Source organism: Penaeus chinensis, chromosome 6 (genome assembly GCF_019202785.1).
Source record: "Penaeus chinensis breed Huanghai No. 1 chromosome 6, ASM1920278v2, whole genome shotgun sequence".
NCBI lineage: Eukaryota > Metazoa > Arthropoda > Malacostraca > Decapoda > Penaeidae > Penaeus > Penaeus chinensis.
In genome coordinates this window covers 34,359,709-34,377,208 of record NC_061824.1, presented here as the reverse complement: position 1 = coordinate 34,377,208, position 17,500 = coordinate 34,359,709, and the positions used below count along the sequence as shown (strand labels likewise).

The following is a 17,500-nucleotide window of genomic DNA, read 5'->3' as shown; positions in this document are numbered from 1 at the left end:
CTACTGTATTTTCTGATGCCTACCTATGCAAGCACAAATGACTCTTTCAGACCATCTATTAATCCATTCATTTATCTTCAATCATTAAATTCTGCCCTCAAAAATAGGAAAAAAATTGTGTATCTACGAAAACAATAATAGATATTTAAAAGGTCCAATGATAATGTATCATGAATATTATCTGAATGCATTATATTTTCCTGGTACAAATGACTTACGAAATTAGGTCTTAGGTTATATATGTATAAGGAAAATCTGTGAAATAAACTTAGCTTTTGTGAAACAGACAATGATTGTTATGCATATACTCCTCACTTGGTAAAATATTAATAAAAGAGTCCACCCTGTGTAGACTAGATATCTTACACAGAAAATGGGAAAAATGAATTTGAGAAAACGGGAAGAATACTGTCCGTGTTCGTCCGCACAGACTATAACTTTCTTTTTATTACCTTAGAGGAGTCTGTGATCAGATGTGAATTTAGTGTTTCTAAATATATCATTGTGCAGACTATGAGTAATTATTTACCTCTTTATGAATAAAAGATCAAGTGTACATGCTGTACAACACAATGACGTACAAATAAAGAATAATTTACAGTGGTAAATAAAATGTGCTGCTTGGTGTTAAAACACACACACACACACACACACACACACACACACACACACACACACACACACACACACACACACACACACACACACACACAGAAAGAGAGAGAGAAAGAGAGAGAGAAGAGAGAGAGAGAGAGAGAGAGAGAGAGAGAGAGAGAGAGAGAGAGAGAGAGAGAGAGAGAGAGAGAGAGAGAGAGAGAGAGAGAGAGAGAGAGATGGACAGAGATACAGAGAGAGACATAGAGATAAAGATATAGTTAGATATATAGTTAGATAGATAGATATGAAGATATATAGAAAGATGGATATATAGATGGATAGATAGAGAGGGAGATACATATATAGTTAGATAGATAGATAGATGGTAAAGAGAAAGAGAGAGAGAGAGAGAGAGAGAGAGAGAGAGAGAGAGAGAGAGAAGAGAGAGAGAGAGAGAGAGAGAGAGAGAGAGAGAGAGAGAGAGAGAGAAAGGGAGAGAGAGAGAGAGAGAGAGAGAGAAACAGAGAGAGAGAGAGAGAAAGAGATAGAGAGAGAGAGAGAGAGAGAGAGCGAGCAAGAGATATATAGTTAGATAGATAGATATGAAGATATATAGAAAGATGGATATATAGATGGATAGATAGAGAGGGAGATACATATATAGTTAGATAGATAGATAGATGGTAGAGAGAAAGAGAGAGAGAGAGAGAGAGAGAGAGAGAGAGAGAGAGAGAGAGAGAGAGAGAGAGAGAGAGAGAGAGAGAGAGAGAGAGAGAGAGAGAGAGAGAGAGAGAGAGAGAGAGAGAGAGAGAGAGAGAGAGAGAGAGAGAGAGAGAGAGAGAGAGAAAGAGATAGAGAGAGCGAGAGAGAGAGAGAGAGAAAGAGAGAGAGAGAAAGAGAGAGCAAGAGAGAGCGAGAGAGAGACAGAGAGAGAGAGAGAGAAAGAGATAGAGAGAGAGAAAGAGAGAGAGCGAGCAAGAGATATATAGTTAGATAGATAGATATGAAGATATATAGAAAGATGGATATATAGATGGATAGATAGAGAGGGAGATACATATATAGTTAGATAGATAGATAGATGGTAAAGAGAAAGAGAGAGAGAGAGAGAGAGAGAGAGAGAGAGAGAGAGAGAGAGAGAGAGAGAGAGAGGGATAGATAGAGAGAGAGAGAGAGAGAGAGAGAGAGAGAGAGAGAGAGAGAGAGAGAGAGAGAGAGAGAGAGAGAGAGAGAGAGAGAAACAGAGAGAGAGAGAGAAAGAGATAGAGAGAGAGAAAGAGAAAGAGAGAGCGAGAGAGAGAGGGAGAGAAAAAGAGAGAGAGAAAGAGAGAGCAAGAGAGAGCGAGAGAGAGAGAGAGAGAGAGAGAGAGAGAGAGAGAGAGAGAGAGAGAGAGAGAGAGAGAGAGAGAGAGAGAGAGAGAGAGAGAGAGAGAGAGAGATGGACAGAGATACAGAGAGAGACATAGAGATAAAGATATAGTTAGATATATAGTTAGATAGATAGATATGTAGATTTTTAGAAAGATGGATATATAGATGGATAGATAGAGAGGGAGATACATATATAGTTAGATAGATAGATAGATGGTAAAGAGAAAGAGAGAGAGAGAGAGAGAGAGAGAGAGAGAGAGAGAGAGAGAGAGAGAGAGAGAGAGAGAGAGAGAGAGAGAGAGAGAGAGAGAGAGAGATTGATAGAGATATAGATACATAGAGATACAGATATAGTTAGATATATAGATAGATAGATAGATATGAAGACAAAAAATATATATATAGAGAGAGAATGAGAGAAAGAGAAAAAAGGTATATAGATAGATAGATAGATAGATGGATGGGCAGATGGATATATATATATATATATATATATATATGTATATATATATATATATATATATATATATATATATATATATATATATATAGAGAGAGAGAGAGAGAGAGAGAGAGATGCAAAGAGAGATGCAAAGAGAGAGATGGACAGAGATACAGAGAGAGACAGAGAGATACATTTATAGTTAGATATATATGTATATATATATAGATAAGAATATAAATATATATATATATATATATAAATATATATATATATATATATATATATATATATATAGAGAGAGAGAGAGAGAAGGGGGGGGGATGGGATAAGGGGGAGATACAGATAGATATTTTAAAAAAGTAGAGAGAGAGAGGAATATATATATATATATATATATATATATATATATATATATATAGAGAGAGAGAGAGAGAGAGAGAGAGAGAGAGAGATAGAGAGAGAGAGAGAGAGTGAGAGAGAGAGAATATATATATATATATATATATATATATATATATATAGAGAGAGAGAGAGAGAATGAGAGAGAGAGAGAGAGAGAGAGAGAGAGAGAGACTACACACAGAATTCCTTTAATATTTCACCTGACTTAACGTATAAAGGAAAAACTGATAAGAGAGCGAAAAAAGACTTACGACCGTGCGAATCATTAATAAGGAGGAACATGTGACAAGCTACAAAAAATGCTTTCAAGTGTCTCTGTAAACTCGCTTGGCCAACAAACTTTAGATATAAACAGCAGTATAAAAATCCTGAAAGATATATATATATAAAAAAAAAAAAAAAAAAAAAAAAAAAATTGACGTAAATAATTATTTCATGACAGAAGGAAATTCAAGTGGCTATTGTAAAATGCCTCATGACTTTAAATGCTTCATGCAAGATAGTGATAGGATATGTGTAGTTAATATACATATGTGTGGGTTATATATTTCCTACCGATTGTCTTAACAAAAAGAGTTGACTTCTTTAACGTGTATAATGATAATCTCTAATATCAACTTCCTTTTTAAAGTTTCATTTTTATTTTCGTCATTGTCTGTATAAAGACAAAAACATTTTTTTCTGATTGTGTATAGGCATAACAGAAAAAGCCTTGGCCAATCTCTAAGACAAGTCAATTTACAATTTCTTATTACTGTATTTGTTTAACTGTATTTTCTTTTTTTGTTATCATTTTCTACTTCACGAAATGTATTTGCATAGTCTACCGTTGTGTTTTTGTTTTGTTTTTTAAATTTTCTTTTGCTCTCGTCGTTTCATATCTGCAGATAAAGTGTCTTTGTTTTTTTCTCTGATTAGCCTCGAAGAAACTACAATATCACTACTATGTGCTTTAAGAAAATATTTGGTAATGTTCTGATAATGAAAATAAATATAATGAACCTTTTTTTTTTATCTGCTTCCAAAATAACCAACATGAACAAATACAGTTATATCAACCTTGTCACATTTTGTTCTTATTTTAACTACATTCAAAAATTGCAAAAAAAAAAAGAATAAATTCCAAAGAAGGTTAGAGAATATAGTAAAGAAAAAAATAAAAGAGGAGAGAGAAACATTGAAAAATACATAATAAAGATGACCACATCATTAAGAAAAATCATATATAATCAATTTTCTAAAACAAAGATAAAGAACAAGTGCAATAAATAACTGACAATAAGAGATATGACAAAACAAAGAAAGAGGGAGAATAGAAAAGGCCAGAAATTATTGAAAGAAAAAGAAAGAAAGAAAAAAAGATTAGCTGCTAGTTCATCATTTATAACAGATCGATACAGTTGGAAAATTGAAACAAACAAATACATGATCTCAGTAACAACCAACCTGTCGGCATATACATAAAGAAAATCCACAATCGCTCTCTATTTTTCACAACACATCAAACACCAAAAAAAAAAAGAAAAAAGAAAAAGAAAATCACCTCAAAAAGAGAGAAAAAATAACAAAGACAAACAAACAAACAAAAAAAAAGGGTAAGCAGAAGGACAAAGACAACAAACACATAACTGCTGCTGAAGAGGTTTATTTGTCGATCTATCGTAGTCCATCTCGTCTAGGAAACCTAATTTACACCAATAAAAGTCTATTAAGCTAGAGAACGGACCTGGGGTTAATTCAAGCAGGCGGACAGGTAGGTGGACAAAGAAATAATAAAAAAAAAGATTTTTTTTTTTTTTAAACCATTGTTTGAGAAAGAGATTAAAATACTATCGTTTGGCGTATCTATCGTCCCACAACCACTTTACATTGTAATTCTACACTGAAAACCGCCACATACTTAACTATGGGGATCGGAGATATGGGTTCTCCATGGGAAGGTAGTGTATATTATATCTATATAAAAAAGATATATATATATATGACGTTCTGAAAAGGACAATAACAACAATGAAAATGCCGAGCAGGCTCATATTTTCTTTTTTCCTTTTTTTTTCCTGAAAAGTTTTGTTTGTTTTCCTTCAGATGCAGCACAAGATCAACGTCCCCATAGCCATATCTCCAAGCTTCCGGTACCTACATGACAATATTGAATTTAGTGATTAACGTGTGAATACCTAAGTACATGCTCTAAACTGTGACCATTTTCTATGAAATAAGGCTGTGCTTGAAAGAAAACGATTCGAGACTGCCCGTGTCCAATATCATGCATATAGTCGTCAACTTTTCTTTTGCATTAATAATCAATACACTAGTTTTCTTGTTTTGTGTCATGTCTTGTTGTATATATATAATGTATATATTTTCGTTTAGTTATTTAAATTTATTAGATTTTTTTTTTGTTTTTTTATGTTTTTTTTGTGGAAGAGTAAATTGAAGTATACCTACACATATGGGAAAAAATAAGAAGTGGTGTTATTCACAAAAGTAATCCCTTAAGCGCGATGGTGTTTGGTGTTGACAGTACCAGTGTTATAATAATAAAAAAAGGCCTATTCGTTTCCCCTATTGTCTGTCTATGGTGCGCTAAGATCCAAAAATTAAGAGAAAAAAAATAAAAAATAAAATAACTACAGCTGTAAATCTGTGTATTCATCATCTATTTTGTCTACGTTAGTAATGCACCAAGCATCTTCTCTGACGATGAAACCCAAATGTTACAGAAATGTCGTTTGTTAAGAGTTAGATGTATATACCTATTTTTTTTTTGTTTTTTTTTGTTGTTTTTTTTTGTGTTTGTCTGTTTGCTAGGTCGTTTTCTAAAACCTTAATGTGTGGGTATTCTTTTTTTTAGTTTTTTCCGAGTATCAGCTATAGGCCTTACTGAATTTGCTATTCGTTTCTGTTAGTTTTTTCGTTGTATATTGCGTGGTCTTACACTTGCTCACTCCTGTTCTTCTTTCTCTTTCTTCTCTCTGCCTCTTTCCTTCTTTCTCTCTTCCCTATCCTTCATTCTTCTGCGGTTTCGTTATTCCCCCTTCGCATTTCTTCATTTCGTCTCTTTCTCTCTCTTTCTCTTGCTCTTCGCTTTGCCTCTCGCACTCTTCCTCCCTTTGGTCTTTCTCTCTTCTCTCTGTCTCGCCCGCTTTCTTCGCTTTTTTTCCCTTCCTCTTTCTTTCTTTCGCGCACAGCTGCTGGTGTCGTTTCCTGAACTCGGCGCTGATATAATGATGGCGTCTGATGACTCCTTGCGTGGTCCTGCAGGAGACTTTGTGTTGCGTGGTCATAGGGCTTCACACTTGTCTGCTTTTGTTGTTTTTTGTCACTTCATTTGTTTGGCATTTGGTTCGTTTCTATTTTCTTCGTTTTCTTCGTTCTTCTCCCCCTTTTTTGTTTCGTTTTTCGTCATCATTGGTTCTTCTGTCTACTGCTGCTGCTGCTGCTGCTGCTGCGTCTTCGTCAACGTCTGTCTTCAGGACGCAGGTCTGGCTTGGACGCGTTTTTTCTCTTTTCTTCAAATATTTGCGTACTTCTTTGTTTGCGGTTTTGTTTCCCTTGTTTGAATGATTATAGCCATCTTTTTATCGTGTGTTTTAAAGGTGATGGTTATCGCTTACCTCGCTATCATCAGGCTGCGTTCAAGGGGGAGGGAGGGTGTGATGGGGGTGGAGATGGGGGGTTGGAGGGGGGGTGTTGTTGTTGAGAAAAGGAAAATCAGAGAAAAGAAGAGAGGGCAGATCCACACCAGCGAGACCTCTTCCTTCTCCTCCTCCTCGCGCCACCGGAAGGCCGTCCGTTTAGTCGCGGATGGTGAGCTTGCGTGAGCCGGTGATGTCGTGGAGCTGCCTGGAGGTGAAGGCGGCGACGAGGCGGCGGTCCCCGGAGCGACGAGGAACGAAGGTCTGTGTGTAGGTGAAGGTCTCCCTTGGCCGGACCTCGCGGTTGACGCGCATGGTCCTGGGCCTGCAGGCGCCGCCGACCTCCATGCTGAAGAAGCAGTCCGTCAGGGGGACGTCCAGAGGGTTGCTGAAGGAGAAGGTTGCGGTGCACTCCTGTCCGACCTGGCACTCTGCCACCTGCGGGGGGGTGGGGGCGGCAGCGGGAGGGGGAGCCCGGGGGAAAGGGAGGGAGGGAGGAGCAATAATTGATGGTATTAGTGCGAGTTTCAAGACGTTGTGTGATCGCCCATTCGTTAAAGCTATTGTGGAGCAAATAAAAACAGAAGGCCCAACGCACGTCAAATCACAGTCTTAAAATATCAAAAATAATATGTTTTGATGATGACGATAACAAGAAGTAATAATCAAGAATAACAAAACAATAACAACAGCTAAAAGACGAACGAAGCCCCTTACCTCGATGCTCATCCTTGGCTTCTCGAACTGGAAGTCGTGCTCGTCGATGTACGACTGCTTGTTCTCGTTCACGAAGCCTGAGGCCGTGACCTTGATGAAGCCCATGTCCACGAGGCGGTCCTGGTACTCGGAGGCGTCCAGTCTGAGTGTGAGGGTGTCACGCTGGCCGCCGGCGAGGGTGAACTGGCCAGTGACGCGCTTCAGGTGGGCGCCCATCACACCAGTGTAGAAGGCGCTCCTGGTGGGGGCGAGGGAAAGGGATGTTAGGTGCTGAGGCTGGGTGCTCTGGCCCGCGTTTTACTGGAGAACTGACATATTTGGTAATTTCGACACCTATACATAGACGAAGAAAAAGAAGGAAGAAGAAGAACAACAAGACGAAAGGGAATGAAGAAGACTCGGAAAACAAGAGAAAGACAGAAAGAGTAAAGACGAGGAGGGAGGAGAATTTCCAACCTTCCCGACTGACCATGTATAGATTGAGAGAGACGAATGAAAAAGAAATAAACTCAGATGACAACTCAAAAAAAAAAAAAAATGGTAGGGATGGAGAAAGAATTAAACTCAGATAAGAAATGAAATATAAAAGATAACTAAGAAGAAAAAAATAAATACGGAGAAATCGAAAAACCCCAATCCCTCCCAAATAATCTTAAAGAAGAGGTGAAAGACCCACCTACCCCCCCCCCAAAAAAAAAAAAAATCACAAAATCAAATAAAGAAAACGAACCAAAGATGAACTAAGAAGGACACTTAAACTAACCTGGTGGAAATAGTGGCCTGGACGGTACGTGTCTCGCTGGAATTATTGTGGACCTGCAAAGTGACTGTCATGCTCTGACCGGCGGCCACACGCTGAGGGTCCACGAGCTCGAAGGTGACGTCATAGCTCCCTTGGTCCTGGGGGGGGAGGAGGAAGAGTTGCTTCAGGTACTGGTTCTGAGGGAGGCAAGGCGGGAGGACGAGTAGCGGTTCAGCACCTCTCCTTACTTAGTATTGAGGGGGAGGGAGAGAATGTATTGAGGGGGAAGGAGAGAATGTATGGGGCTGGGTGGGAGAGAATGTATGGGGGTAGGGGTGGGCTGGAGAGAATGTGTGGATAGGGGAATGGGTGGGAGAGAATATATGGGGATAGAGGAGGGTGGGAGAGGATGTATGGAGGTAGGGAGTTAAGGGGTTCAGCACTTGCCTTAGTTAAGGGGGGCGGGGGCGACTGAGATAGCAGGGAAGGGGAGGGAGGAAGTAAGGGGGGAGGGAAGAAGAGGGGAAAAGAAGGGAGGGGGTAAAGGGTGACAGTGACTTCGGGGATGAGAGGATGGTGGAGTAATAACAATGGGGAAGAAGTGGGAGGAAGATGGTAATAACAGGGGGGGAGGGGGAATGGAGAGAGAAATAGAAGGGAAGTGGATAATGGAAAGAAAAGAAAGCTTACAGAAAGCCGGTGGAAAAGTAGATAATTCAGAAACGGGAGGGAGAGAGAAGGAGAGAGAAAGAGACGAATAGCATGATGCAAGAAGAAAAAGAAATAAAGAAAACATTACAATAAAGAGAAGATATCGAAGAATACAGTGACACAAAGATCATAAATCATTAATGCTAAATAATAACATCCCCCTCCCCCCCCCCCAAAAAAAAAGTAATACGAGAAGATACGAAGTTATTAATAACTCTCTGTTTACGGTTCAAAGGAAACACTAATGAGGATATAATTATGACAAAGTCAGTAAAACTACCAATCAATACCATTCACGGAGATATTCTGTCCTCATTAAAAAATAAAGATCCGAATGTCACACGAAGTAAATACGCGTTTTTAGTACATATTTCCCCTCTTCTCTATATTATAATTACGGTAAAGCGTGCGCCTGCCCCTTGATGTATGACATTTGTTGTTTACTATAATTTTTATCGTTGTTATTGTTATTATTAGTATCATTATTATTATTACTACTATTATCATTATTATTATTATGATCATTATAATCATTATTATTTCTATCATCATCATCATTATCGTTATTATTATCATCATCATCATTATCATTATCATCATTATTATTATTATTATTGTTATTATGATTATTATTATTATTATTATTGCTGTTGTTGTTGTTGTTGCTATTATTATCATTACTGGTAATATTGATGTAAATTATATAATTGTTATTATTTTATTATTCATTATTATTATCGTTTTTGTTGTTGTTATTAATATGTTATTACTATCATTATGTACTATTATCATTATTATTATCATTATAATTACCATTATTATTATTGTTATTATCTTTGTAATCATTATTATTGTTATTGCTATCATTACTATCATTATTATGATCATCATTATCATTGTTATTATTATCATTATTGTTACAGTCTTTACTATCATTCTTATTCTTCCTATTATTATTATTATCATTGCCATTATTATTGTCAGTAAATAAGATATCTTCGACCTATCAGAATGACTTCAAAGGGAGAATACACGACATATCGCCACACAATTCACATTATTTGCTGAAGGAGAGACTAATTCAACAAATTAATGAGGCAGACTAATTAAACCTCCAGTTATCATCGAGTCAAGAGTGGTAATTGTAAATGCATTCGCCGCGTGATAGTGTGCCAGTCACACTTGTACGGTGGTGCTAATATGTCTGTCACTGTCTCTTTCTCTCGTCTTCCCCTTTCGCTTTGCTTTCCTTGGCGTATTTCCATATTCATTAGGTTTCGTGTACTTCCTCTGTTTCATAACCCTGTGTTATGCTTCTTTCTTTCTTCAGACTTAGTTTCTTACTTTATCATTCACTCGCTACCTATATCATCATTCACTCACTCCCTCTATCTCTCACTCACTCACTCCCTCCTTCCCTTCTATTATTCACATCTTCCTTCTATCATCATTAATTCCTTCTCTCTATCATTATTCACTCAGTCCTCTGTCATTCACTCCCTCTATTGCTCCGTCCTTCCCTCCTATCATTCACCCCTTCCCTCTATCCCTCCCTCCCTCTATAGCTCCCTCCTTCCCACGAATCATTCACCCCTTCCTTCTATCACTCCGTCTCTCTATCACTCCCTCACTCCCTCACTCACCCTCATCCTCACCTGATAATCGTAGTAGACGTGGTCCTTCCTCATTCCCCGGCAGGCGTTGAAGACGGTGAACCTCTCTGGCTCGGACCTCTCCATGTCCTTGTACGTCTTCGTAACATCTTCGCAGTCACCCTCGCCGTCGTCGTCGTGGCGTCCTACGGCCTTGGTCATTATCGACCTGCACATTGGGAACCTGTAGGGGAAGGGAAGAGGTTAGGTAGAGTGGTACTAGGCTTGTACGATCTTATAGGATATGATCCTTTCTCTATAGACACTTGAATCAAAAGAACAGAACATGTTCACGGGCTGTATATGCGTATATCCGAACTCAGAAATACAATACAGAAACGAGAAACCAACCAAAACAACATTAGTAATAACAACAAAGAACTATACAAATAACAGTACCAGCCAAACCCAAAGAAGAACAGTCCCCCCATGTTTACCTGTACTGCCTGTAGTGTGTGTAGCCCCACTCGGAATCATCATCCTCGTAGAAGTATCTGACGAAGGTGTTGAGGGCGGAGAAGAGGGCGGAGGTCTCGTAGGAGTAACCAACGTCTCCCTTCTTCACCGCTTCGGCAGATGATGGGCCACAGCCGTTTGAATACCCTGGTTGGCGCAGGAGGAAGGGAAAGAAGCGGGAGGGAAAGGGGAGAGGGAAGGGAAGAGAGAGAACGAGTTAATTAGTGTCTTTTCTTTTATTCGCCTTTTTATCATTATTATTATCATTATCCTTTTCTTCGGGGTGACTTTCTTCATTCATTATTTATCTAAAGTGAATAAGTATTTTCCCTAATGGTGATTAACTTCCTTCGCGTGGTAATCAATTATTTCCTTCATTGAAAAGTGAATATTATGACAGTGAAGATAATCAATTACCCACTGCATATTCTAATTTATATCTCTCTCAGATCTATTTTATACTCACTATCCCTGAAGTATGAGCGGGCAGGGTCAAGAGCTTGCCAGCCCGAGTAGCCTGAGGGCAGGTCAGGTCGGGTCATCCAGACGTCACACCAGGTATGGAAGGCCCACACGGCGTCAGGCTGATCTCGGCCAGGTCCACGCTCGATCTGAGGGAGAACAGGAGAGAAGATAGGATAATATATAAAGAGAAATAAGAGATTATAGACAGAGATGTAAATAGATGTAAGAGTGATGGGAAAGATAAATAGTAAATAGGTATCTATTTATCTATCTATCTTTCTATATATATATATATATATATATATATATATAGAGAGAGAGAGAGAGAGAGAGAGTTAGAGAGAAAGAGAGAGAGGATGTTTAAGAAATAAGCAATAAAAGTAAAACAGAAAGAATCATAACCATACCATTTTCCTTTTTAAAAAGAAGAAAACGCAACTGTATGAAATAGAAAACGAGAGATTTGAAAAAAATCTGGAAAGTTTTGGCTTGATAAAAAGTGTAATTAATATACATTTTTTTCGTAGATTTTTGTTAAAAAGAATATAAAGACAGATTATTATGACGTGTCTTCCACTAAGAGAACAAAAAACTGTCTTTGTCATTCTTCTTATCCATGCCTATGTGATGGAAGGCTCAGAAAATGTAATTTTCATCTGCATGTCAAAGAGATTAAAATCTGATATTAAATATTTTCTCTCCTCATCGCACGAGGAAGTCTCGATTTACATTGATCAAAGCAAGATAAAGGGAAGATTCTGTAACGCACAGATTCCATGGATTTTAAGCTCAAATCCCACATCCAGTATTGCGTTTGGGATAGATAGATAGATAGTGATATATATATATATACATATATATATACACACACACACACACACACACACATATATATATATATATATATATATATATAGAGAGAGAGAGAGAGAGAGAGAGAAAGAGAGAAAGAGAGAGCAAATCAGTAAGAAGAAAAAAAGACAGACTAACCATTTAGACATAAAAAAAACCCATATAAAACACCAATTCAAACCAACATGAACAACAACAGAATAACAAATAAAAAATATACCCCCCTAACAAAAAAGTTAATCCAATAACACCCGCGACAAGACCCCACCCCATAACACAGCAACACCATACTCACGATATCACCGAAGCGATCCACATAGCGGTCGATGGTGAGCGTGTCTTGGGTCTCATGCGCTGACGTAATCACGGTGGTTGGGCGAGCGCTCATACCCAAGGTACGCAGGACTGGGAGAAAGAGAAAGGGAGAGAAAGAGAACTGATGAATAGAGGGATAGAGAGAAAGGTAAAGAGGTAGGGTGGTAGGTAGGTGGACAATTAGGTAGGTGGAGAGATAGGTAAGTAGGTGGGTAGGTAGGTAGGGGGGTAGATATGTGAATAGTTAGATAGATAGGTAGGTCGATAGATGGAGAGTTAAATAAATAGATATATTGTTAAATAGCTAGATGGAAATATAGATAGATGGATATATAGATAGACAGATACATGTAATCTAATTAAAGGTTATCAAAAAGTTAAACGGAGTGTAATAGAATGAGAAGTGGGAAAAGAGAAAGGCGGATAGAAAGAAAAGAGAGAACAGATAGATAAGCAAATAGATAGACAGGAAGATAGAATAGATGGATAGATAGAAAGATAGAGGTTATCAGAGAGTGGTTTCTATGTAATATATTTTATGATTGAACATTTATAGAGGAGATAGATAGAGATAGACAAAGGATGTAGATAGATAGGAACATGGCTGAGATAAGAGGATTGATAAATAGATCGATAAAGATATTGATTTATAAGTCGATAGATAAACTTAGAGATGGAGGAAAAAAGTAGAGAAAGAAAGATATAATCGAATAGAGATGAATAATATAGCACAAAAGCATATAAGAATTATTATCTTAAACTAATTGACAGCTCAGCTTCTTAAACCCATTTAACGTTAAACCCCGAGAAAGTCCCCTTAAGAAAATTACTCAAACCTCCATATTACTATGAAACCTTCATCCACCATAGTGAAACCCCAGCCTTTAAGGAAATTCTCAACCCTTAGGGTAGCCCACACCTTGTCAAGAACACCATAGCCTCTTCAGAAAACCTCAACCTTCTCATGAAGCCCCAAGCCTCTTCAGGAAACCCCAACCTTATCGAGATCCTCAAGAGCACCCCTAAGAACCCCCGAGAAATCCTCCCCAGGCTCCAGGAAGCCCCCAACCCCCTCGGAGAGAATCCTTAGCCCTTACACGTCGTGAGCAGAGCTGACATGACCCAGCAGTGACCGAACTTGACAGGCGTCGCCCCTTGCCACAAGAACTCCTCGATGATCTTGACAGAACCGGTCCAGAGGTGGGGGTTCTGGCCTCCGCGATGGTCGTCCTCGTAGTAAGGTTCTAGCATGCCGTCTGTGTCCTCGTAGTCTCGACGGTGGTTCCTCGAGGACTGGATCTGGAGGAGGAGAGGAGGTGTGGGTGGTGAGTGGGAGTTAGCGTGGGTTGTGAGGGGGTGGGGATAGTGTGGATGGTGACAGGGGTAGTGTGGGTGGGGAATGAATAGTGTGAATGGTGAGAGGATAGTGTGGATGTTGAGGGGGAGGGGTAGTGTGGATGGTGATGGAGTAGTTTGGTGCAGAGGGTGAGGGGGATAGTGTGGTATTGTGGATATAGATGTGATAGGTAAAGACACAGTGTAAATAGTGATGGAGATGATTGTCATATGAAGTGCGGAATTTTATCTTTTTCAAGACGTATAAGGAATATCATAAGAAGAAAAGCACAGTACAAAAGTAAAATCGAGAAAATAAGTAAGAGAAACAGAAAACGGAGTGCGAGCCTGCCCTCACCATGGCACAGAGGGCGCGGGACACCTTCACGGGGTTGCCTCTCTCAGCATGGGTCAGGCGAGACATCTCCAGCAGGACGCAAGCAGCTGGCAGGACGCAGTCGTCGAACTGGCCGTAAACCCATGGGCGGCCGTGGGTGTTCTTGGAGCCGCCCAAGTAAACCTTGCCAGTGTCATTCATCACGAACTCGCTACGCTGAGCATCGTTCTCCATGTACACGGCGTCGTCTGAGGAATAGAAAGGGGAGAGAAGGGTAGAGAGGGAGAGAGGAAGGAATGAAGAAACAGAAGAGGAAGGAAGGAAAGCATTTGAAAACAATTGGTCTTAACGTATTTCAAGGAGCAATGCAGTTCGATTTACTCGTACTTAAAAGAATAACACAAAGAAGGAGAAAAAGAAAAATAAATAATAATAATAACAACAATAATAATAATAATGATAATAATAATAAAACACTAGGCTTTCTCCTGACCTCTGCAGAAGGGGTTGAAGATAACGAACATGTCCTCGGGAGCGCGGTACTGTGTCCTCGCCTTGGGGTAGTTCCTGGTGGCCGTCTCCACCACACAGCGCCACACACCCACGGGGCAGGTGGCGGGGATGTGCACCTACGGGGTCAGAGGTCGGAGGTCAAAGGGGGTCAGACGTCATAGAGGTTAAGTGTTATGGAGAGGTAGGGGTAGTTTACTTGTATATTTTTTTCATTTTGAAAGTATGAATTGGATTTTAGTTTTATATTCAATGTTTACGATTTATTGGGTACGAATGAACATTTGATTATATCATTTTGATTAGAAAATATATTACTAATATCTAATCCATCATCATCTTATCCACTCTCTTACCCTATCCAATTCCCTTTTATCCTTACCCTCTTTCCTTCTCTATCCCTCTTCCCGTTCTCCCTCCATCTCCTTCCCTTTCATCCCTCTTCTCCCCCTCCCCAGTGTCCCCGTTTCCCCCTCTTCCCCATTTATCCCTCTCCCCTTCTATTCCCTTCCATCCCTCCCTCCCACCCCCTCTTTCCCCCTCCTATTCCCTCCCATCTCCCCCCTACCCATAAACACCCACGAATCCCCAGAACCCACCTGCAGTGTGAGGTTGCGTGAGTCCTGAGCGTGGATGCGGCAGTCCCACTTCTGCGGCGCCTTCGAGAACTCCTTCTGGATGGTGACGGGCAAGACGATGCGGGTACGCTTGGGCACGGAAGGATTAGGGCCGAAGTAGAAGTTCAGGTAAAGGTTGTCGCGGGTGCAGTCGAAGTCTCGCTCACGGGTCACCTGCCGGGATTCGCGTTGGAGTTGGTGGGGGGGGGTTGGAGTTGCTTTTAAGAGGGGGTGGTGGGGGTGGGGGTGGTGGTGGTTAAGGGTGGAGGGGGGGGGGGGGGGTGATTGGTTGAGTAAGGGTGGAGGTTGATTGGTTGGTTGATTTAGGGTGTAGGGGGGTTAGTTTGGTTGGTTAAGGGTGGGGGTTGATTGGCTACTTGATTAAGAATTGATCAGTTAGTTGATTAAGGGTTGATCGGTTACTTGATTAAGGGTTGATTGGTTAAGGGTGGGGAGTTGATTGCGTAAGTGGATGGCGGTTGGTGTTCCTTAAGGGGATTGCTTACGTGTGTAAGTGGATGGTGGATGGTGGATGGAACTTTTTTTTATCTTATTTATTTTATTATGTTTTGATGGGGGGACTGGTTGCTTGGTTGAGTGGTTGGATATCTATTAGGGGGGATAGCTGGTTAGGTGGATGGTAGACAAGTAAGGTACAGAGGTGTAGGATTTCCGATCGGGTGCTGGTTAGTTAGTCGTATCTTTTATTATTACTTTATATGTATATATATATATTTCTTAAAGGAGGAGGGGGGAGTTGTGTGATTGGTTGATTGGTTGGCTGATCAAAAAAAAAATTACATTTTTTTTTTGGGGGGAGGGGGGAGGTAATTAGCTGGGATTACTGGGAGGGGGAAAGAGCGGAATAAAGGTGTATCTGGGATCAAAATTAGAAGATTAGGGACTCAAATATAAGGTATTAGGTTGGGTGTAGGGATCAGGGACAAGGATTAGGTATTCAGACGAAATTAGGGCTGTGATTTTGGGGGAGTCTGTGGGGGAGGTGTTGAGGGCAAGGGCTATGGGGGGAGAAGGGAGGAAATGAGGGAGGGAGGGGGGGAGATATGGACGAAAGAGAAAGGGAGAGAAGGAGGGAGAGAGGGAGAGAAAGCCGGAATGAGGAATGTATACGATGGAGAAAAGGAAGATAGACTGATAGATAGATAGATAGGTCGAGATCGTGGTAGAGATAGAGACTGAGGCAAAGATCGAGGTAGACAGGTAGGTAGATAAGCATGGGGTTTATGTATATATATATATATATATATATATATATATATATATATATATATAAAGAGAGAGATAAGAGAGAAAGAAAGATAGAGAGAGAGAAATAGACTGATAGAATGATAGATAAATAGATAGAGGGACAGATAGATAAATTCATAAAGAGATGATTAAGTAGAGATACATTTAGAGATGAAATAAAAAAATCAATAGGGAGAGAAGAAACGAATAAGGCAGGAGAAAACAGAAGAAAAAGACGAAACTAAAACAGAAAGATAATAAGAACAACAAAAATACAAAGAAAAAGGAAAATAGTCGACGATTTTAATGATAACTAGCTAAATTTGGGAACAAATTTGGAGCAATATGATACTGCAGAAAAGGCAGAAAAATAAACTAGTTATAGGAATCTGTACTAATTAAAGAAGACAGAAAGATATAAACTTGTAAAGTCATTTACTGTATCTATGAAAAGAAAAATCAAACAAAGAAACAAAAAAACTGTTTCACGAATAATATATTATGTTATAGTTTAACAAAAAACAAACAGACATATGTGTTTGTGTGTGTGTGTGTGTGTGTGTGTGTGTGTGTGTGTGTGTGTGTGTGTGTGTGTGCGTGTGTGCGTTTGTGTATGTGTGGGTACCCAAATACATGCAAGAGAAAGTATGTGTATGGGAAAGATACTGAGAGAAAAAAAACTTAAGAAGATAATATTAATCAATTTCCCCGAAGAGACGAAATAATAGAGAGACAGATTACCAAACATCAAGATAAGTTGCCTAAGATAGCTTTTGAGTTCAGGAATAAGATAAAGATAACAGAAGATCAGGGAAAAGGGAAGGGTTAGGTCAAAGGTCACTATCAGGAGTTACTAACCGGACCCTATATCTATCTATTTATCTAGCTTTATGCTGTTTATTTGCATGTTCACTTATTTACCTATCCATTTCGTTATTGATTTATTCACTGATGTAATAATTTATTCATTTGTTTGTTTATCTATATATCATTATCTATGTCTTATACATTTTGCTCCAGACTTATATTTTTATTAGATATAAGGTTAATGCACTAATGTCTGGTATTTGATTCCTTAGTAACCATAGTC

General features: G+C 39.4%; 1 protein-coding gene across 3 annotated transcripts in view; it reads right to left on the bottom strand.

Moving 5' to 3' along the window:
* Window positions 1–4,444: 4,444 nt before the first annotated feature.
* The window catches only part of LOC125026568 (hemocyte protein-glutamine gamma-glutamyltransferase-like), an 18,302-nt gene continuing 5,246 nt past the window's right edge, over window positions 4,445–17,500 (bottom strand). For 2 of the 3 annotated variants that reach the window (XM_047615089.1, XM_047615090.1), the window contains exons 5-15: window positions 15,145–15,336; window positions 14,529–14,664; window positions 14,057–14,283; window positions 13,461–13,662; window positions 12,344–12,453; window positions 11,198–11,342; window positions 10,713–10,878; window positions 10,279–10,459; window positions 7,934–8,109; window positions 7,171–7,408; window positions 4,445–6,891 (exon numbers count right to left, since the gene is read on the bottom strand). In XM_047615089.1, coding sequence (XP_047471045.1) covers window positions 6,613–6,891; window positions 7,171–7,408; window positions 7,934–8,109; window positions 10,279–10,459; window positions 10,713–10,878; window positions 11,198–11,342; window positions 12,344–12,453; window positions 13,461–13,662; window positions 14,057–14,283; window positions 14,529–14,664; window positions 15,145–15,336 — 2,052 coding nt within the window. In that variant the 3' untranslated portion in view covers window positions 4,445–6,612. The remainder of the gene's footprint in view (window positions 6,892–7,170; window positions 7,409–7,933; window positions 8,110–10,278; window positions 10,460–10,712; window positions 10,879–11,197; window positions 11,343–12,343; window positions 12,454–13,460; window positions 13,663–14,056; window positions 14,284–14,528; window positions 14,665–15,144; window positions 15,337–17,500) is intronic. The other variant, XM_047615091.1, reaches the window with a different exon arrangement.